This window comes from Pezoporus occidentalis, unplaced genomic scaffold, assembly GCF_034315485.1.
Source record: "Pezoporus occidentalis ecotype Australia unplaced genomic scaffold, CSIRO_AGI_Poc_V1 ctg40, whole genome shotgun sequence".
Lineage (NCBI taxonomy): Eukaryota > Metazoa > Chordata > Aves > Psittaciformes > Psittacidae > Pezoporus > Pezoporus occidentalis.
Genome location: NW_026915725.1, coordinates 669,170 through 692,325, shown reverse-complemented (window position 1 = coordinate 692,325; position 23,156 = coordinate 669,170). Strand labels below are relative to the sequence as shown.

The following is a 23,156-nucleotide window of genomic DNA, read 5'->3' as shown; positions in this document are numbered from 1 at the left end:
GGATTCACCTTTTTAACAAAAATATAACACACACAAAAAAAAAAAACAAAACACAAAAACCAAAGAAACACCCCAACAGGCAAAACCACACCACAACCCCAACAGTCAATGTGAAATTCAATTCCACATTTGCTACGATAAGGATAAATGCAAGACATCAAGGACAACAGGGTACTGCAAGTCTTAAGTGCTGCTCGTGCAGAATTTAACAGCTCCTGGCAGCAGTGTGGTGGTAACTGGTCACATTAAACATTCTGGTTTGTCAGGCAGCCTATTTATTGTTGTACAGAACTCATGGGTTTGTATTGTATTATACAACTAGGGTAGAACAACCATAATTTTCTTCCAAAATGAAAGTTTTTATACAAACACTTCAGGTTTTCATAAAACAAAAAGTTTTTTTTTAATGCCCAGTGTTTTGGTGGAGCACCAGCTCTGGCTGTGCACACGAGCACTAGATTACCTAAAAGACTAATCAGTTCTGTAACTCACTGTGATTGGTAAAGAAAAGCTTTTGATAGAAGCTTGCTTTGACCCTTGCAGCTGATTGAGAATTATTTCAAGGGGTTATCTTTAATGTGTCATACCCCTGCAGTGAGTGTTTTGTGCTGTGAGAGGAATGTATGATACACAAAATGGGAACAGGCTGTAACCATTTAGTAAAGTACTGAAGACCCAGAGCTGCTGTGGTGTTGTTTTCATTATTTCCTTACACATTTTTGGAGTATTTTCCTCAGCATGAAACAGGTACATCTTTGTAAGCCTAAGCTTTCTTAAACCAGATTACTAGAAATGGAAGAATAAATTATGTAAAATACCAGTGATTACTTCAGGTGTTCCCTAAGTTTATATATTCTGACTATACACAGGAAAAATGGTAAAGAACTTCTCCCCATGTTCAGAGAACATTGCCTATGGCCACTGCTATAGTAGCGCGTCACATTTTATTGTTCGCACCTTTTCATGTAACACTGATTTCAGAAGGCTTCTAAGTTGTTGCTATTGAAGTCCTTAGCAAAGGGAGTGAGAGTCACTGTGTGCTTTGGAACTTGCCAAGATTCTGCTTCGCTATGTTGACATTATCACACCTAGAGTGGGATTTCTCATTCTGAGCTGTTAAGAATTAGCTTTTTTTGCCCTTGTAGGAAACATCTTGTTTGCTCCCATCCCTATTACTTTGCAGCTCCCTGAGCAGCAGTAGGAACCTAGCAGACACTGCTTGCTCAGAATTCCCTTAGTAAGTCTTGTCTCCCAAGAAGCAAGGCAATGGAGGAACAGCTCTTCTGCTTTTGAAAGACAGGTCACTTCATGAAACTCAAAAGCCACTTGGGCAAACTCACTAGCAGAGTACTTGGCTTCCGACAGGCAGCCACTGGCTGGCACCACCAGCACAAGTGATCTTTATCTAACAAGTACAAACCTCAAACACAAACCTCTTCAATAAGTCAGCTGACAAAGATACCTATGCAAGAAAAATATTAAAAGTGATTAAAACAGAATGATGTGCAAATAAACCTCTAAAACCTAGCAGATGCAAGTTGTATGTTGCATTTAAAAATAGATTCAAATATATCCCCCTAATTAGGATTTAGAATACTTAATATACACTTGTAATGTAAGTTCTAGTAACATCTAAGATCTGGTTATTGAGTTTACAGAACAGCCTGTTTACAGTATGTTGCTGTCTTTAATATACAGCAGCTTCAGTATGAATACTACTTCACTTACTGGCAAACACTCAGGTGATTTTGTTTTCTATCATCCAACATGAGTGAGCACACACACACACACTCAGAATTTTCTATTTAAAATGAGTAATTGCTAAAACATATACTGTCCAATCCATCTAGGTATGGTGCAAGTGGTTACAGTGCAACAATTTAAACAGCATTTGGACTTCCCCAAGTATCCTTCTCCAGGACAGCTGCTGTCAATGTCAACACCACATCTCATTGAGTTAGCTTTGAGCAACACTGCCTCTTCCCACCCCTTCTTGGGATAAGATAAACAGAAGACAAACATTTCAACACTGCATTAACATTTCAATTTCCCACCTGAAATAGAAACAGTTTTGTACAGTGGCTGTATAAGTAAACTGACCAGAATGGTTTACTCCCAGACAAGGCTGCCATCACACCAACCCACCAATAGGTAAGTTATAATTAGCTACAGTTTACATGCACTCATGTCCTTTCCCCACTATGTTTAAGGAGGAAATAACTTCATACCACCTTGCTGGAGTTACTCATTGCTATGAAAAAAGTCCCATCATTGCCAAGTGTTATCAGCTCCAAGAAATACAACGTTCTGGTCTCCTAGTAAGGTGCAGTAAGCGAGAAAATGTAGCATGAAGGCACTTGATACCAGCTAAGATTCATACAGTAGTTTCACTTTAGAATAAAGGATACAATAATAAAACCAGACTGTTAACTTAAAGCACACTCTAAATTTGGCAAGGAAACTTGCTTAAGACCAAGCTAGTGTAGTAGGACAACCTGTAAATGTGCAAAAACATGGAGAAGGCTCACTTATCTTGATGCTATAAGCTAAATCCAGACACAGTCAGGTGCTGAGCATTATTCCTAGCTTCAAAGTAAGAAGTATCAGTTTCATCATCCGGCTGAGGTATAAATGGCATAGTTTGATTTTGTAGATTATCCCAGTCCACACCATGAAAGAAAGGGTGATTTTTTAGTTCTGAAACAGAAGTCACACAAGCATTATAAACATCCTCTTGTCCAAGCCCCATAGTCACTTTGTTCCCTTGATGGATAACTGTAACCTCAGTGGGATCAAACAACAGTCATGCCAACCAACCATCTTCCCCCAGCCAGAGAACCTGTTCTACACAGCAGATCAGAGGTGCCCTTGGGGCATGCCTCATATGCTAGGACACCACAGAAACTTTAAGCATCACTTCAATGCCTGTTTCTCATTTTGCCAAAGGTCTGTGCTGAGTGAACATGTCAGAGTCCCTCCCACCTTCTTCCATTCCTCCAGGCCACCTGCCTTTTCCTAGCTCATGGTTTCTCTGCTCTGCACAGTCCTCTCTGGCCTCCTACTGGACACAGGAGTCTAAACACTGTTATGGTAAAAGATACCACAGACCACCAGATTCATCTTTCCCAGCCCAAAGGTTAACTAACCAAGCTGCAAGACTTGCTGACTCAAGGAGAACTCCCTTGTCCTGTCCATTCTGACCAGAACACAACTCCTGCCACACAAGGTCTGGTGTTTCTTCTGCATAGCCTGAAAACACCACTCCCTGATGAAAGTGACTTTGCTACTTGGATTCAATCCAAGAAAGCACCTTTTCAACACAGCAGGTGACAAACCCATGTTTTTATCACCTACCCCACACAAATCAAAAGCAAATAGGACAGGTGAAAATAGCATTTAGAAGATGGAGGTTTGACCAAGACAAACACTCACTGCAAATTTTAATTCTAAGGACATAGCTCATGCTTTTACCCAATAGACAGTAAGACATTAATGTTTATTATTTCTACATTTCCTGATCAAATAATGTAACACTATTTGCTTATTTTAGTCAAAAGGCAATAAATCAGAGTCTTCTAATCGCTTCAGCTCCCATATATGCAGCAGGGCACTGAACAGATCCACTATCTCAGAACTGTCCATAGTTCTGCTCTTAAGAGAGTTCCCATACACTGAAAACTGTCTTCAGCTGAAAAGGTGAGCAGACTTCAATGTCTTTCCCCAAGAAAAGCTGTCAGTCAGCTCCTGTCTATATGTATGTCTAAAGAGGGGCGGTAAAAGCCAAAACCAGACATTGGAACCAGCATTCTCTGCCAAATGCTTCATTAAAGCTTCTCCTATCTGGTAAGACTAAACTTGCAGAAGCACTGTGCTAGGACATGGTATAACCAGGATTTCTCTCAGTAAGCTAGCCTTCTATGCTGGAGAGAGTGAGAGCATGTGTTTTGGAGAAAACAACAGGCAGTGATGGAAACTCAGTCACAATGAGGAAAGCTTAACAGTTGTCCTGAAAGCTACTCACAGAACTTCACTCACTTCAGCAGCCTATAAATTGGCTAGAGAGATCAGATAGAGTTATAAAGGTCCTGACAAAGAATGGAGTTCCAAAAACTTCTGACTGGAAGAAACCATTATGTTACCTAGTTAAAATTTCTATGCATGGCAGGCAATTAGATTTCACCCTAATGTGCAGGGATAAAGACAATAACTTGTGTTTAACTGAAACATGTTCAAATCAAGACAATAAGATGCTTTTTTGTAAGACATGAAAGAGCCACAGAATTCCCATTTGACATCACGATCTTCATTTATAACTGTGTGCCTTCTCTGATTTGATCTGGCCTGGTTTCAGTTTCTAGTCTTTAGTCTCTTTTTGACTAAGCATTTCCATAATCATTTCCTTCTCTAGTGATTTCTAGGGTAGCTTTCTCAAGATTCCTTCTACCTTTTTGAAAACTTCTCACTGTAACTTTCCTTCATGTTATTTTTTAAATAAAATATAGTCACCATTAGAACTGTACACATTTAAGACCTTCTACAAGGGAAAAATATTACATAGACTTTGTATAGTACATAGCATCTAACTGTTCTGTACATTCAGTAAAGACAGGCTGACTCCTAAGAAAAAGCTCCTTTGAAGTAACTTTTGCAGGAGGCTTTTCTCCCAAATTATAGGCTTTTAATCAAGCCCCTGCTCAAATCGATCAGGTCAAAACCCACAAATACCTGTTACTGAGTTAGGCAAGAGTGAACTTTGGTACATCAGATACCAAACACTAAACATCCACAGCAGAACAGCATTTAGAGCTAATCAAAAGTTCGATAAAAACAAACCAGGAAACACTCTAATTTTCCTGTGTTTCCAAACACTCAAAATTTCCTTCAAGAGGGCAAGTATCTACAAACATACAGAAAATACCACAACTTAAGTGTTCTGGCACTATATATGGTACCCAAACTGGCATTAAAGATTTAGTCTAAGTTTCAGGTGGAGGACATCACCACTTTGTCGTATTTAACTAGTTGCAAGGAACATAAGAGAATTTTAGTACTAACCCTTCAGTCCAGCTCTCTTAGTACTGTCAATTGTTAGAAGAATATCTATTGCATTTTGGGCATTATCAGACAGCTTTTCTTCACCCTCAGGCCACGGAATATCTACAAAGATGCAGAAGAATCAGTAACTCAAGCCATAAAACAAATGCTGGACATACATACTTTCCCCCAGTTAGAGACAGATTACCTCTCTTCAAAATATTTTGGAAGACTTGTGTTGGTGTTTCATCATTAAAAGGTGGAATTCCAGTTAGAAACTCAAACAGACAAACTCCAAGGGCCCACCAGTCTACAGCAGAACCTGATAAGAGAAATCCAGGTCATTATACTAACACGAATGATATTTGCACAGATTTGAAGCTTAGTCATGACAGAAACTGAAGTGTTTAAATCCCACAAAGTTTTTGGAAATGAAGAGACAAAATAAGTTGTACTTAATAGCCATGCAGAAAAATTAAAAGTATATTAAAGGGCTTTTTTAGAAGCTAGTCTGCTCCTTAGTTCATTATAGATAATACCAGGGTTTACTGATAAAAGCAAGGGGGCTTTTAAAAACAATCTAATAATCAACTCCCATCACAGGGAGTCCAGGAGCTGGCTTCTCCAAGAAATTGTTTCACAGTAAGAACAGCTGCCTTTACCTGCTCTAGAGCCTGGAGCAGTGCTCCATGTCATAACCCGTATCCTTCTCTCAGTTCTTTGAGAGGACTCCAGGAACTCAAACTACTGAACTTCATTTATTTGTCTAAGTTCATGTCAAATTATTGAAGACAGCTTGCAGAGATGAGCCACATGTGAGAAGCTGGAATTGTTTCACATTACATTAAAGCTGATGAGGGCAACACAATCACTAGCTATCTCTCCTCTTACTAAGTAATTTTGGTTCTCATTCCAGGTTTTTTTTCTTTCCAAAACCATCTTACTAGCCTACTTAAAACAAGTAGGCAAAGCAACCTCAGACACTACTGCATGCATTCTAAGCTTTCTGCATCTTCAAGCCATGCCCACTCTGCTGTATAAAGAACAGATGCCACACTTGCTGCAAAAGAGAAGTCTTCTAAAGGCATGTGTAATTTTTCTCAGCTTTGTTTTTGGCACATAAAAAAATTAAGACAGTTAAGAAAGCAAATGTTTTGAGCCATTTCGAAAGGCCTATCAACTAAGTTTAGAAATGCTGAAAACTGAAATGTGTAACTAGTAATCTAGCACACTTTCAGCAAGTTTTAACTGCATAAGTGGCCCACTAAGCTATAAGCATATCAAAGCTGTGCGATCGCATCCACTGTTAGAGGTACTTGGACATTCAGGTAAAAATACTCCCAACTTCAGTCAAAGTCTAGCAAGATCACAACTCCGCACAGTGTAGTAACATGGGTATCACCAGCAATTTTTCCCACCCAAAGTTTAACCAGAGATTAGATTAACTTCCTACTACATACCCCTACTAAACTATGTTTATCAATACTTGAAGCAAGAAACAAATACCAGGTCTCAAGCATTTGGGCCTTTTTTTTTGTCCACACACAAAGTAAATCAGACTGACTGCATAAAGTGAAAGGATGAAAAAAGGTTTATTTCCTTTTACACAATGTCTTTAAGAATGCTGACTTTACTCCTGACGTATAGGCTTATGTGTGCCATTTCCGATGGCCTAGTCATAGTGACACTGATGTTTCTTGAATGCCTTACGGAAACAGCAGATTCTTATGTGCAGTGCATAATGGGCATTTCTTTCCATATAGAAATGCTGTTCACTCAAACAAGTTTCTTTGAAATTGTGATCTAGTTTTACTTTGACTGTTTACAGTTATGCTGAACACTCCATTTTTGCACAGCATATAGCAAACTCACCAGAGATTAGAGTCCCTGCATATGAAAAGACAATGAAGCAAGAAAATTATAATTATTGCATGAAAACCCTACATGAACATCAAATATCAGGTATGATTCTCTGAAGGCACAGGAATACACTTTTTCTTAAGGTAGTAACTCAACAATAAAGATAGATGTCAATGCTAAATTTAAGTTAGAAACAGAAATGGTTCTGTAACATGGCTACAGTTTAGGACTACAACCACATTTACAAGCAAGTCAGCAACACCAGAAATATTTAGCGAGTGAAAGTTTTAAGTTCTGAAGCCAGAAAGCCCTGCCTTCATGAAGGTAATGGGAGATTTGCTATTTCTTGACATCAACCCCAGACTCTTTGCAAGTTATCACTGAAGTCCTGAAGACAATCAGTAACTGCACAAATGTCACCTTGCAACAAAGTTTCACATTGTCTAAGTAGCATTAATTGTATTCCAAGCTATTATCCTGTTTAATGCCTGCCAAATCACCAGAATTAAGCGGAATTGCTAAACAACTATGTATGTTTAGTAACTTTAGTCATTAAATTGTTAAGTCACTTCATGCAGTTTTAGTTAACATATATTAGCTGCATACAGCAGAATTTTATTGTTCCACAGATTAGTTTTATTTCTCAATGAAGATCACTTATCTCATACAATTTTCCTAAGACTATTAGCTCTACAAAATAGAAGTATACTTTTGATATGGAAATAAAACGTAATTATCAATACAACAAATATATCAGGGATACATTGCAGTTATTTTGTTAATGGCTCTTGCAAGTTAGCAGGAAAATACTTCAAGACTTCTTGCTGATCTCAATATTTGAGCCAAAGAAATTTATGGACTTCAAAGTTCTGCTATTTTTTTACTGTATTTTTGAAAAGCAACATAAAATTGATGGCTACTACTGTCCACTTGTCTGAAAGATCCTGCCAACATCTTAAGTGTTTCATGAAGTTATTCAACTCAGTAACTGAGTTGGATGCAACTTTATAAGCTTGTCTGGATACACATAACACTAATATCAATAAACAAAGGCTTAATCCTTTCATACTAAATTTCACTAAGTTCCTCCTGCCCCACCCCAAAGAATCTTTAAGAACACTCAGGATGACCAAGTTGTGATTCCTAAACCACATACAAGTCCCAGGCTGCCTAAGCCCACTTCCAGTGCATTAGACTAACAGCAGACAAGACTACACTAGACAGTCAAAACCTTTGGAGATGTGAAAAAAGTGGAGGGGCAGCTGAACAAACACAGCCATGCATGTTGGCCAAAGCTAAGCACTAGGTATTTTTAAATAACTTATAGTCTTATTATTTAAAGGGTTTAGAGCTGTAGAGACCTTTAGAAATGTAAACATGTCACCTTAACTAGTATTTAGAAACTCCATGGTTTGTCTTACCATGAGGCTTTGTCAAAAGCAGCTCAGGTGCCAGGTAGTCTGGGGTCCCCAGGATGCGTTCACCTTCTACTGGAGCAGCTCCTCTTCTTACACTCTTTGGAGTCCTATACGGTGTGCCAGCATCTCCCTGATGAGGTGTCTTAAAAGGGGCAACAAAGACTTCAGATGTCAATCAAAAACAGCTGAGAAACTCCCATCTCCAGGTTTAGTTGCACCCATTGGTGCAACAGCTGATACTTAAAGTCAATAGCAAAGTCAAACACATATCACAATGTACATTCCCTGAGAAATTGTGAAATGTGTTTCCATTTCTTTATCTCAACTATCTTAAAACATAAAAAGTTAAGATACCTACTCTTAAGGAAACTTTTGCCTAAGTTCATTCTCCAATGTCAAATCCACAGCAACTTTTTACATTAAGCTTCGTAATAAGCTTGCAATTGATACGTGGCAGTACACATTACCAGTATAAGAAAACAGCAGGCACAATAGTTCTTATTGTGCCTGAACAGCATTTGCAGACTGTCTTGGGAGGAATGCAGGATGGAAAATAAATAAATAAAGCAAAGCCTTCCCATCACATCAGGAAGCATACAATTACCCACAGAAAATACCATACTGCACTAAATGTGTGAGACAAAATAGCCCAGGCTTTCTTTACTGGTACACTGTAAGAGTAAAGGATTTCTCCAAGAGGTGGACAGACAACACTTGCCGAGACACAAGCAAAACAGTGGACACATAATTTCTTCAAGAGCTTACCAATAACTGTAATTTTGTCCACCGAAGTGCAACAAGTGAAAGCCCGTCCACAAAGGTCACTATGACAGACTACCTTAAGCTACTACAATTTTCCCTCTAAATTAGCAACTGAAAATTTTAGATCACTAATGCCTAATGCACACACAAAGAATCCAAATGTCTCCTTACATACCTGATAGACTTGGTATGGCCTTCCTTTCTGTAATGGAGTAATAGCTGTTGGGTAAGAGCCACTACAAGCAGGTGAAACATCCATTATATCTAAGGAAGCCATGCTACATGGCTCAGATATATTGGACATATTAATTGGGCTATTATAACTTCGAAAAACAACAGCATTTTTTTTTAACATATTCAGTGCTTCCATCATCTTTTCTGAAGGAGAAGATACTATCTCATGGTGAGTTTCTTTCATGTGTTTTTGGTCATTACCCTTTTCATCAGGTAATGGCTTGTATTCCTGGACAGCATGTGCTTCCTCTCCATTTTGTGTGGCATCTTGGGACTTCGGTGATGTTACAAGCACGCCTTCTGGTTCTAGTTGCTCAAAGGAAAGGTCTTTAACACTTCTGTCCAAATCTAAAAGATGCTTTTCTAAATGGTTTTCTGCAACAGACATTTCAGGAAACGACAAGTCAGAATCTGCACTGAGGATTCCTGAAGGCTTTTCATCATCACTGCCAAAAAAACTTGAGTTCATATACTCCTTTTTATTATCCTTTTCATAGTCAGCATCCAGATCACATGCAAGATTTTTGGCTATAACTGAAATAAGCGAACTTTCCATTGTTTTCTGGTTACCAATAAGACTCTGAATTTGTTCCTTGCTTTTGCAGGTGTCCTGTAGGCATCCATCATCACGAAGCATTAAGGATTGAATTTCTGTTGTCAAACCTGTCCTTTTATGTGCTGGAAATTCTATGATCTGACAGCCACGTTTATATTCTGCATTGCTTTTCTTAACATAGTTAAGCTCCTCAGAAGGACTAGTGTCAACTAATTCAAAGCTTCTTTTTACACCTGGCTTTTCAAAAATCTCTTCCTTTTTAATAGGCTCGACAGGCTCATTCTGCCTTGACCATGACTGTCGTCCATTGGAAGCTTCTGGTGTTTCATTAGTCCTATCTCTTTCACTTATGAAGAGTTTTTCCTCCCAAATCTTTTTTTCAGAAAGACATTTTCTGACTATGCCTTTCATATCCAGTGCGGTCACAGGAGTATTTGTTATATCAGAACGTTCACTTCCCAACTTCTGCTGATTGCCAGAGTCATTGCTGCTGATGGGAGAAATGGCAGACTCCAGTTCTTTTGTCTTTAAAATATTCAAACCTTTGCTATTCTGTAATTCTACATTTGAAAGGAGAGTTGACCCACTGTTACTTGGTTTGCCTGTTGTAGAACATGGTTCATCTTCACTTTGCTACAAACAAGCAGATTGAGTATCAAGAAAAATAGGGCTACAGCATTATAGAAATGTCCTAAAATACCTCAGTTCCACTTCCATAAAAAAAATTGCAAATTGCCAAGCATCACTTATTCTTTATAAGCACTAGCAGTGACAAACATGACATAATACATGAAAAAAAAAAATCAAAACTAGATTAGGGATAATTTGACTTTAAGAACATAAGCTTGGTAGAATACAATAGAAAATAAAAGTATTTTTAAATGCTTAAGAAAGAAATATAGCAATTAAAGTTGTATTTCTGATTTTATATTAAGAAGTTAAGCTACAGAAGTTCTCAGGTTCTAACAAAGCCCAAATCAAAGAACCCCATCATACTACCCTGTTGTTTATACTTCAGAGATGACAAAAGAAAAATCTTGTATTACTACCACTCTGGTAACACAATATTGAAAACATCATCTTGAGAAATGGACAGATATAACAAAGTTATAAATTATTTTAAACATGAGGAATTGTGCAAAGGACCAAATATCATAGCAGCATTTTCTTTTCGGTCTGTATTTGCACAGAATTTCATTAACAGTTTAAACTAGGAGAAAGTATTTTGTATACAACACCAGCTATAACTACTGGTGCTTGAATAATTGACACAAAACCTTCCAGCAGTATAAACCTTAAGCTTTTCCCATTTTTAATAGCTAGTAGAAGTGTATTTTATAATTTTTACCAAGTTCTGCCTTTTAAAAGAAATTCTTTTGTCTGCATGCTGAGCTAATACAACTGTACGGATAAGATCAGCTTCCAAAGAGCCAGTGCTCCCAGCATTGCCCATCTTGTGAAGAACAGGGCTAAGCCAGTGCTGTCCAGCAGAAGCCTGGGCTGCAGATTAAGTGGCCTTTGCTTTTTGTGTTATGCTGCACAGGACTACTATTGGTTTGAAGAAAGAAATACTACTAGTTTGATCCAAAACTCCTACTCAGCAAGGATTACAGCCACTGCTCCTACTGTAGGAAGGCTTCTCTACATCTGAAATAACTGGGGGAAGTAAATAGAGGATATCTGCAGCAGTATATATAAAACTACAAACTAGTTTTAATGTATAGTGGGAAGATAAAACAGTCCTGACCTCTACATCTTTCTCCCACCTGGGGCTGCTGCAGCATCCCGATTCCATACCAGACAGGTATTTTTGGGATTGACTACTGGCACTGGAGGTACCAAACCTTTTTCTTGACTGAAGCAGAGTAGGAGTTAAACTTCTCACTGGCATCACAGGAGTTAATGGAGAAGTATCAAGATCTTGAGAGGGGAAAGGAAAAAAAAAATAAAAACAATCAAGCATTGATACAAATAGGCAACAAATATTAACCAGCTTCACAGTATGGCAAGCTTTCATACTGAAGGAAGTTATGGAAAGCCATGCATGACATTCATTTCTCTCATCTTTCCTGCATAGTTAATTCACTCATTTTTTGAAGCAAGGACTTACCAAGAATTTAAAAGCAATATGAACATTAGTGCCATGGTAGCCTTCTTCCTCATTTCAGGTCAGAAATGAGGAAGCAGTAAGATAAGGCAATTTAAACAAAAGCACACATTATTATGTTAAATGCCAGGAACTCGCACTATCTATGTAAAATCTTAAAGGGTCATTTTGCATTCAGTAGTTGTGCATTTGAAAAAAAAAAAAATCAGAAGATGACGTAAGTAGTGTAAGTGAAACCATGTCAGACCTCACATACTAGAGGGGTAGTAGACAGCAAGACACTGACAGAAGCACACCTTTCATCAAGTGGGTTCAAGCTACTCTCATAAAATTGAAAGACTACAATCTTACAGCCAGAGTATTACTCAGTACAAGGTGTAGTATACCCACATGTTTTGAATAATTTAGTTGAAAGAGGGGTTTCTTCCTTTTGGACCACAGGTAAGGGAGAAACCATTCCATGCAGACTCTCAGATGATTCGCTTGACTTGTACTCCGGCATTTTCATTCCAACAGGCGTATACTATCAAACAGTAAGAAGTATAGTTACAAGTTAATGAAGTCTGAACAAAACATCCAGGATTGGGAGTGTAACCACACATATACTTTATTATGTCTGCACTGGAGTTTAGCCATGCCCATTTACCAATTTTTTTGAAGCACAACTGACAGTCAGCAGTTTGAAACATAGTCCTAGGTAATCACGTCAGAACTTCAAGGTACTGGAAACAAGTCCTGCTACCAGCTGGCAGAAAAGATGCAAGTATAGCCTGAACACTCTTACTATTACATAAAAAGTAGTAAGCAAGCCAAAAGAATGAAGTACTTAAAGATTGTGAAAATTACTTACAAAACCCAGAGAACTGATGAGAGACAACAATTGTCCTGGAGTACGCGAGTAGTCCTGCTTTGGCTTTGCCATTGATGGTGTAGTAAGGATATCGATCATATTTATCTCTACAAACAGAAAAAGATACAAAGCAGGTCAGTTTTTGCTTTTGCTATTAAATAAGCAAATTTGCAGGCATTTACTTAAGTGTTAAGAGGTGGTGCCACGTACTGGACAAATATATAAAAGAAGCCACCAAACCCAAATGAAGACCTATCCATACATACTTATTCAAGAGGATATCCTGTATATCATAAAACTACAGTTTACAAATACAGAAACTGTTGAAGTCCAATTTCCAACATACCATGTTGGAAGTGTTACATATTCTAACTTGATAACAGCTTTGTTTTTTGGTAGCAATTGGCCTATTGCCTGTGGGCTAAGATAGTAAATTTAATTCAAAGCATGCTTTCTCTCCCAAAGATATTGCAACAAAGCTACAGGCAAATTTTTCATAGGTGAAAGTTTAACCTTAGATGCCATTTTTTGCTCGCTAAAAGCAAGTAAGTTTATAGCTTACATCTGTTCAGCTAGACACAGTATGTCCCATTAGAATTTATCAGTTAAAGCAGCATATTACTGAAAACACACTAAACTTAGGATTTTCCTCTATACGCTTAAAGGCAAACTCTATAGACAACTCTGAATTTCTACATTCCTTTAACTCAATAAAAAGGATGTACCCATCAGCAACTGCCTAAAAAAAAAGAAAAAACCCCAAAAACCCCACAGCAATCACACAAAACCAAACAAAAAACTAACAACAAACAAACAAAACCAACAAAAACCCCACAAAACAACAAAACCCACTTACACCAAACACAACAACAGAAAAAAAAACCTGGTGCTGTTTGGCATTAGGCTGACTTACGCACCTAAAGGGTTGGAGATGCAAACTAGTTCAGGAACTGGCTATTCACCTTAAGACATGCAGCCTATTGCCTGTGCCAGACAGTCATTTGGCTATTCAGCTATATTTTCTGCTACTTGAAAACAGTATGTTCATATACTAAAGCACTGATTTATAATCTTCTGTTAGAGACTCACCACCTCCTCCTGTCTCTCACATTAAGGAAGGTTCAAGGTGGAAAAAATATATACAAGTACAGAAATAGCCAGAGAAACACAAAGAAAAAAGCCAGAATTATTCATTCACCATTTGAATTCTCTTAGTGAACTTCATATAAAACTTTTAAATCCATACACCTCAAGGGAAATGGCTCTAAATCATATTTCATGGACCCTCATCCCAAAGAATAAATATTTTAGCTTCTGAAGTGCAAGGTATAGAGCAGGCCCTTTACAGCATGGGCCTTATTACTACTTACCTACTAGAAAACAGATAATAGGGCAACATTTGTGCTTATTTAATTGAAAGCTGCCCTCTATGGGGATATCAAGCATTCAGGAATATGGGCACATGACACAAACACACAATTCAATACAAGCAAAAGGATACAGACAACCCTTACCTCTATTCAGAGTAACTCTGGAAAGCCCAAAGTCTGTCAACTTTATATGGCCCTGATTAGAAATGAGCATATTGTCTGGCTTCAGATCCCTAAAGACATGAACATAGTTCAAGTCAGCAAAGACAACTGAGCAATATTAAGAAAGTTACCTATCCAGAAACACTCAATACAAAACACTGATTATAGCTGGTTTTCAGTAACAACTCTTAGCCAGCAGAAGATTCTATCTGAAGGAATGCACCAAAACAATTAAACATTTCTAGCACTAAAAATTGTACAAACCTGTCAGCTTGTAAAACGACCATGCACGTTATGTATTTGTTTCATCAGGTTTGTCCTGGGTTCAGCAGGACAAGGTTTTAAAAGTTTTTTGTGAGTACTAACATCACAACATTTACTAATGTGTAGTTCCAACATATGACAAGCAAGCCTCCAGTAAAATATTTTTCTCTGTGTGGCATTACTGAATGCAGCAAAGAATTCTCACTACAAGGGAAGCACTAGAGTAGTCAATGTCCATTTGTCCTACAGTTACATGCTTGCAGTACTCAGAACTAACAACCATTTAAGAGTGGGAGGGGACCTAGGAGGCAGCATAGTTACTAATACATCTCAGTACTGGGGGAAGAATGCACAGGCAGGGGAAAGCAGTGTAGTATGTTTGTCTGGTTAACATACATAGAAAGATTTTAATTGTTTCATGACATTGCTGCAATGTACACATGCAAAAAGACCTTTCAGAAGCTCTAGCAAGTGAGTCAAGTGTTACTATGAAATGGTGATTGGTTATGTGTTTGAGGGAAAAATTAAAAACTCAAACTACCAGATGCTTATTTGTAAGAGAACAAAAAGTAGGTTTTACCTGTGGATTATCCCATGCCTGTGAAGATAATCAAGAGCCAATGCCGCTTCAGAAATATACTTAACAGCCATTTCTTCATCAAAATATCCATAAATATGGAGAAGAGATTTGACATCTCCACCAATAAGGTACTCCATCACCTGCCATTCAAATGTTTTAAATTTTTAAAATGCATTTAAAATTTGCAAACATAAAAAATATCTTTCACCCCTAGGAAGACGTAACTTCAAAGAGCAGAATACAAAAGCGGCTTCCTTGTGCCAACTTCATTTCTCACAGGGTACTTTTCACTTGGATAAAATTAAAACTTCAAATTATAGAGGACATAAAACATTTTTCTTTTAATAGACCATTTGCTGATTTTATTTGCCTAGCCTACTTTCAATAGTCAGCTCTCAAGTAACTCCTGCAGTCAGCTCAGCTTTTTAATTTCTGACAGATTTCTGTATTACAGAAAATAAATTACAAAGCACTTCTGGGAAGCTCAAGGCCTGAAGCCAAATACCACTGGTATTTGGTTTGTATAGAACAGGTATCTCAATGATTTTATTTTGCTAGTATTTATACACAATAGCAAATTCAGATCTGAGCCTTGTGAAATAAATGCAAATTTCCAGGAATGTATACAGTGAGAGCTACTGTATTTAAGAAACAAGCATGTTTAACAAAAATACACAAAAAATTTAATCAAACCCACACATTATTATGGCCCATGTCATAGTCAATACAAAAGAAAAGTCAGCAGGGTTTCAGAAGCTCACTTTTCAATAACAAGAATGATTTTATGGGCTTTTCTGTCAATCAATCTCATCAGTACTTAGATTCCAACATACAATACTATTCCATATATTATGATTAGCATCTCCTTTAAAATCCTTCACCCTGAACTCCTCTACTCTACACAGCAATTAAACAGAGATTCCAGGAAAAGAAGCCTTCATTTATACCCAAAATGCATTGTAGGAGTGCACAGCACAATCACCTCAATTTAATCAAGCTGTTCACTGTCTGTCCTTACAGCAAACAAGACAATACAGCAGATCCTTATATAGAGTCTTAATCCATACCATTTTCATGTGGAGGCAGCATATAAAATTACGTTCAAGCCCTCTGTACTCCAGAGCGCTCCATGTAGACTAGCATTTAGTTTTCCCACTCATTTATCCTCTTGTCATCTAGGCTAACCACCATCATGAATTTTGACCACAGGCAACAAGTGAAACAGATTTCCTTTAAGTGAGCCACAGGGTATTTTTCAGTTCCTTGGATTCCGCTTGAACAGAATGCTTTCTTGTTTTGCTTTCCCTAAGATTTCTACATATTCCTCAGATTACCTATGAAAAAGGCTTTCATGTAAAAAAAGGAAAAAAGGTGGAAAGATTTCAAAAGGTACCAGGGGAAGAGAAATATTTCACTTGTTCAACCATTCCAAGAAAGAAAGCAAGTCCATTCCCTGGTCACTTTTACCATCATGAAAATAGTTTTCTGACATGAATAAAGCTCTGCACTCCATTTTCAATCCTATCATAAACCATCAGAATAATTTATTTACTCACTAAATAGACGTTATTAGCTGACTGAAGTGAGTAGTATAAATGCACAATGAAAGGACTTTTACTGAGAGCCAATGCATCCCTCTCTGCCTGGACCTGGTGAACCATGTTTTTGTTGATCATATCTGCTTTTTTCATCACCTGAAAAACAAAATGGAATCAAATAAACATTCTTTTATTTGCTCAACCCATAATTCATCAGTCAGTTCACATATCTCTTACCTTGCATAGATATACAAATAAAACAGTTATAACTTCACATACAGAAAAAAATTGGAAACACAGGTTATTAAAGAACCTTTTTCATTGCTCTCCTCCTAATTCACTCCTGAATGGAAATCACACTACCAGTATTATCTGCAATTGCACACACTTGAAAATAAGTGTTTAAGTTGTATGTGAAATTAAGCTGCCTGGAGTTAATCCTCTTATCCACAGCATACAACTCAGAACCAGAAAGGCTTGTTCAATGCTTAGATGTGTACTTGCTGACAAAGTCTTTCCAGCTCTCCAGAGGCTGAGATGTATGTTCTGAGGACTGAAGAGTGCAGCAGTAAGTCATTCTGTCTTGGCATCCTCAAGTGCAAGACTGCAACTATTCCAGTCTCCAATTCTTAATTTTACAGAGAAAGCAGTGAATTTTAACTTAATTTTAATTTACAGTCAAGACACCCAACAAATATTTGTTTCCTTGGGGAGAAGCCTCAAACACATGCAACTCACAATGAAGAAATAAGAAGCTTAACTGTAATTTACAATCTAATTCCGGTATTCATCTATGTTGATGGCCACTTAACATTAACCTTGAACAGAAGGTGCATAAAAGCATAGCCGATGGGTATTTAGGCAAGCATTGCATACACCCTGAAAATCTGCCCACTTTCAACATCTTTGGTCCAGATCTGGATGGTGATATTAAAGCAAATTTAATTTGTCCATTCTGTATGCAACATAACGGAAGTTGAATCTACAGCTACCACTGGAATTCAGTAACAGAATTTGGTAACATTTAAAAACAGCAAGACATTAAGAAATGTAATTTGATACCATCAACATAGGTGTTGATGTTAACTGTAAAAACCACCTAGCACATAAAGCTCTGCATCTTGAATAATCCGTAAATCTCACTGCAACAACAATAAAGGATTTACACAAAACCCTTTAGGTCACAAAACTTCCAATAAACTTGTGTAAGATACTGCAGTAATGCAATCGAACCACTCTATATGCAGCACCTAAACTGCAGGAAACTAGTTTCCACTACTACATTACTATTATCACAGTTGATAGCAAAAAAAAAAATAATAAAAAATTCCAAGATATACACAGAACACATAGAACTGCACTGTTAATAAGTGTTAACTGTACAAATATTTAAGCATGTGTTAAACGTTGTAGCTGTGAACAGCCCATAAACTTCACGACAATAGTTTACAAATAAGCTTTCACCTCAAAACGTTTATAGTAAATCATATAAATAGATATACACAGCTCTGAAGAGCAACGTCTGCTTTGCATGACTAGTTTTACTTTTCCTCTTTGTGCACTATGAAGATAGTTATAAACCCTTTTATTGCAAGGTCAAGTTCACACCATCAGTAAAGTTTTTACCACTGACAAGGCTGGCTTTCAATCCTTTGCATATCAATGTAGAAAACGTAAGGGTTTTAAAATGTGTACTCAGCAAAAATTCTTTAAATAATTTGCTTTCCCTATACATATCAGAGGCAGACTTTTCACTTAGATGCGAGAACACCGTCCCTGGAGCACGACAGCTGCATGCATTCGATTCTAGTATTTACAAGCGAGAAGGAAATAGCGCGGTGGCACTTTGTAAAGCTTTTAGCCTAAACGACAGCTAAGGTAGTTCTAAGAAACAGCTGCCGTTATCAGGTGCCTCCTACCCAAAGCCTCCAGGCAAATACGACTGTGAGGAGAACGCTAAACAGTCATGCCGACAGCCCATCTCCCAGACACCGGGCTCCTGCCAGAACAGCGGCAGCTCCCTAGAAGCTCAGGAATCAGCAGGCAGGGGACTCGGGTCGCGGTAGGCCTTCATTAGGCACCCCTTTTCTTACACTAAGTTAAACGACAGCAGAGTACGGAAGCACCGCGACACTGGGCAGCGAGGAAACAGTACCGAGCCCCGAGGGCGGCAGAGGACGGGGAGGCGCCCCTAGCCCGCGTGGCCCCTCACCTTCACGGCATAAAGCCTCCCTGCCTTGCGGCCCAGGTACACCTTCCCGAAGGCGCCACGGCTTATGGGCTTCACGATGGTGAACTCCTCGATGGAGGGTGGCCGAGGAACCTCCAGGCGCCTCGGACCAGCCGCGACAATGCCATCCCCTTCCTCGGGCCGGGCCTCGACCACCGGCTCCACCGTCCCCATGTCGCGTCCCGGCCCTGGCGCCCGACACCGATTCAAAGCGGCGCGAGCCCCGCCCCTCGGGGTAGCCGGCCAACGGACGGGCGCGGGGGAGGAAGCGGGAGTGTTCTCGCGAGAACCCTCGCGCGGTGGCCGTTGAGGGAGAGAGGGGGGAAGTTACAATGGCGGCCGGAGAGGTAGGGCCGGGAGAGGTGCTTTAAAGACGCGTTGCACCCGCCTCTGTAGTTGCTGAGGTGCCCGCTCTTCCGTGTCCTACGTGCGGTGCTGCTTCGGGTGGTGTCCGGTTAGCAGCGCCCTCAGTTTTGCTTACAGCCGGGAGTTAAGTGTTTATTACTGGCACAGTCAAGCTGAATAAAACTGGTTGCGATGTCACCTTCGAGGGCTGTGGGTGTTGCTGTAGTGCAAGTGTTTCCGACAGGTTCTTGTCACGGTATCTGGCTAAAGCACGTTGCCTTATGACAGCCTTCCCAGCTTGATTAGAAGGGCTCCTCAAACATTTCATCATTACATATAGCAGTTAAAACCCATCCATGGAATTACATTCTGTTGTGGTGGGTTGGGGGTTTCTTAGACCATTCGTTAGGACAATCTGTCAAAGCTTTGGTCTGAGTAATAGCTACTCAATTTGCCATTTATGTTTCAAATTTGGCAGTGGGTCATCACTCCAGTTTTTTATTACTTCAGCATCCTTTAATCTCAGGCAGGGCTGCTCCCTGCTGTAAAATACGAACTCACTCCTCTAAACAAGATAACAAGGTTTTATTGAGGGACAAAGTCAATAAAGCAAAAGCAACAGCACTAGGCGCATGACCGTAGCCAGAGGCACGAGTGATTAGTATTTGTTACAGGTTTATATACTTTCACTATTACATCAGTTACATACCTATTCATAATTCCTGCATATAGGCAGGGGATATTATAACTAACTCCAATATTTTATTATCATAAGTCTCCTCCTCTTGGCGTCTGCGCACTGCTCTGTGGTGATTGTGGGCAGGGGTCTTGAGGATGAAGTAAACAGTCTTGTGAGTAGGGGTCTTCAAGATGAAGTAAGCAGTCTTCCTCACAGTGTACTTTTCACCTTTGGCGCAGTTGGACCCCCCAGTAATTACACAACCAGCTATATCTGTAATTACTCTGATAACTAGCAAAGATTTAAAACAGTGTGACCTTCCTGCAAAATTTATTGCAGGATGAGCAGACAAGGAGTATCCCAAGCTGGCAGATGTTTGGGATGCTCTGTCTCTAAACTAACTGGTAAGTAGAAGGATGGTGTTTAGGGGGGCCACTAAATCCTGTTATCTCACCACAGACTTACAACACAAACATTGTTCTTTAAAACTAAAGATACTTTAGAAGACTAGTGTGAAACAATTAACTCATGTTTAGTGGGGCCACTACATTCCACAGACTTACAACATAAACATTGTTCTCTTTCTACAACCTAAGTTAAGCTAAAAAGTACTTCATGTTTTCCAGGCACTAGCTTTCCTTATACCAAGCGCCTGCCCTCTTCTTTCTTTTACCTTTACAAATTCTTTTGCTATGTGACTCCGTTGTGATCAAGAGATCTGAACCTTTTTAACTTGTTGTCTAGTCTTGTGTCTTTATCGAGTTTTGTTTCTGTTACTGTAAACTCGTACAGTTATATCCACATAACCACACCTATGATTTGCAAAAGCCAATACATTTATGTGTTTATCACACCGATTTCTTTGTTTCCTTGGTTTGGGTATCTCCATGTCTACAGCCTGACTTCCTGTTGTGACAGCCAGGGCAGGGATGGCATTTACAGCATGCAGTGACCTTGCTGCCATCCTTCTGTTCTGAGGGCAGAGGCCTTTTGACAAATCACCTGTGATATTGATACCGGGAAATAAAGGGTTAACATTGTGCCTGCTTGCTTAAGCAGTCACTGTGCTGGGTGAAGCAGAACCGTAGGAGTCAAAGTTGCTAGAATGCTGAAGCAGAATTGTAGGAGTTACAGCTGCTAGGCAGAATTGTAGTAGATAAGATTCATAGCTTAATATTTAAGACATTCTTGTTCAAATAGTATCTTTAGAAAGCAAAGGAACAAAAGACAGCCAGAGTAACAAAATTTGCAAACTTCACAAGTTTCTGCTTTAAGATACATAGAACCAGCTTGTACCGAACGTGAGGTTTGGACAGGAGCCGAAACCCTATTGAGTCTGTGTGAAAGCAAGAGCTTTCTCGCGGTGATGAAGAGGAACTACAAGCCTTCATCCTCACGACCCCCTAGCGACCCCCACCAGGAGGCACTGCGCAGGGACGAATGCAGAAAACTAATTATAATACTAGACGGGAATAGGTTTTGCATATGTATTAGGCATGAAGCAATCTCATGTTTAGATAAACATTATATGTAATATAAACGAACTGAGTGCCAAAGGGAGGCGCGCATGCTTTTGGAGGAGAAACCCCCATGTGCCTCAGCGCTGAATAAAGCATACCTACTTTACAACTCTAACGAGTTGTGGAGTCAATCCGCATATCAATAGTACAGCCTTATCAGAAGGCAGGCCTTCTGCTCTCAGCTTACACAGCTTTTCTCAGTTTACCAGATTTACTGCTCTCATTTATGCTCATGGTCATTCTTTTAACCCTTGCTTTACTGCACTTATGTTTTTGTTCATGATTCACTTGCATGAACCTGAATTGTTCTCTGGCAGTCTCAGCATCAGCAAAGAGCTCTCTCTACAGAGTCAGTGCAGAGCCATGGGTCTCTATTTACAGAGTTGGTTAGTGTCATCAGGCCCTTGTTTTGCTTTAAAATACACAGACTCATAGACTCAGATAATGGTTTGGGTTCAAAGGGGCTTTAGAGATCATCTGGTTCCACCCTCCCTGCCATGAGCAGGGACATCTTCCACTAGACCAAGTTGCACAAACACCCATCCGGCCTGGCTTTGAACACTGCCAGAGTTGAGGCAGTCACAGCTTCTCTGGGCAACCTGTGCCAGTGCCTCACCACCCTCACAATGAGTAATTTCTTCCTAATACCTAAATGTACTCTCTGATAGTTTAAAGCCATTATCCCTTGTCCCATCACTACTTACAATCTCACACGGCACAGGGAGGCCATGGTTGTGCTTGTGAAAAAGTGCATCCACCCCACAGATCCCAGTAATAGGTACAATTTAATGAGCAAATGTAAAAAATATATTTTAAAGTAGCTTTCTATACTGGTATTAAGTACAAGTTATCCCTGGCTGTATTTGTCCTTTAACTCTGTACGTTAGTTTAGCCGTATCTCCTCGGCAGCAATTTTCAGCAGAGAAGCCCAGCTTAGAGCAGAACCGATTTATTGCTGCTTTTGTTGGCATCACATGCTGACATCATGTTACTTCAGTTGTGAAACTCTACCCTCGGGGCAGCATGTGTTCCACTACAACTGAGCACATCTAAGAGATGACCTAAGACCTAAGCATTCACTCCCTTCCCTTGAGGCAGCAGTTGCATGGAAACTTCTTCATGGGGTGGATCCAGATAAATGTTCATCACCTTTTAGTTTTGGGTGGTTTTTTTTTTGTTGTTGTTGGATGAGGTTTCTGCCAAATTAGCTAGCTGAGACACATCACTGTGATCACGAGAATGCTAGTGGAAAACAGAAGAGATGTGCGTGAAGGCAGGGGAAGGCAGCATTATGGCTGCGCTGATCCAGACTGCGGTAAATCAGTGTGGGATAGCACTTTCCGTGAGAAAACGAAGAGAGCAGTCAGATGAAAGAAAGAAAATGCTAACAAACCTCCAAAATAATTGGAGAGCACATGGAAAAAAATAGTACAAGGCATAGAAAAAGCATGATTATCAGACCAAATTCTGCCCTGTATAGATGAATGCGCCTGTAATGTCTGTTTAAATGACATTTAAACTGAATGCAAATAATAGTATTTAGGTTATTGATTCCATTTTTTTTTTTTCCTACACGTGGTATACTCTTAACTCCCTGAAAATATTTCCAGTACTTAAAGATGGCATCTTCAGTAGTGATTGTACGGG

General features: G+C 39.2%; 1 protein-coding gene across 2 annotated transcripts; it reads right to left on the bottom strand.

The window, feature by feature from the left end:
- Window positions 1–267: 267 nt before the first annotated feature.
- Window positions 268–19,244, bottom strand: MASTL (microtubule associated serine/threonine kinase like). Of its 2 annotated transcripts, XM_062633548.1 has the most exons (13): window positions 18,948–19,244; window positions 16,754–16,891; window positions 15,198–15,337; window positions 14,336–14,424; window positions 12,822–12,928; window positions 12,362–12,494; window positions 11,612–11,784; window positions 9,250–10,497; window positions 8,316–8,454; window positions 5,243–5,356; window positions 5,056–5,157; window positions 2,529–2,697; window positions 268–1,462 (listed from the first exon to the last, which is right to left on the bottom strand). In XM_062633548.1, exons 1-12 carry the CDS (start codon window positions 19,137–19,139, stop codon window positions 2,540–2,542), a joined length of 2,733 nt encoding a protein of 910 aa, XP_062489532.1. In that variant the 5' UTR covers window positions 19,140–19,244; the 3' UTR covers window positions 268–1,462; window positions 2,529–2,539. The 2 variants fall into 2 exon arrangements, with proteins under 2 accessions (XP_062489532.1, XP_062489531.1); XM_062633547.1 differs by having other exon boundaries at window positions 268–2,697; window positions 18,948–19,243.
- Between the last annotated feature and the right edge of the window lie 3,912 nt (window positions 19,245–23,156).

What these genes read in the sequence shown, in the direction of transcription:
- MASTL (XM_062633548.1), bottom strand. Translation starts at nt 19,139, where the DNA reads ATGGGGACGGTGGAGCCGGTGGTCGAGGCCCGGCCCGAGGAAGGGGAT. An exon ending in AACTAAATTATTCAAAACAT is followed by an intron (nt 11,785 to 12,361) that starts GTGGGTATACTA and finishes TCCCCTCTCAAG; the next exon opens with ATCTTGATACTTCTCCATTA. An exon ending in TAAGAGAGCTGGACTGAAGG is followed by an intron (nt 2,698 to 5,055) that starts GTTAGTACTAAA and finishes CTTCTGTTTCAG; the next exon opens with AACTAAAAAATCACCCTTTC.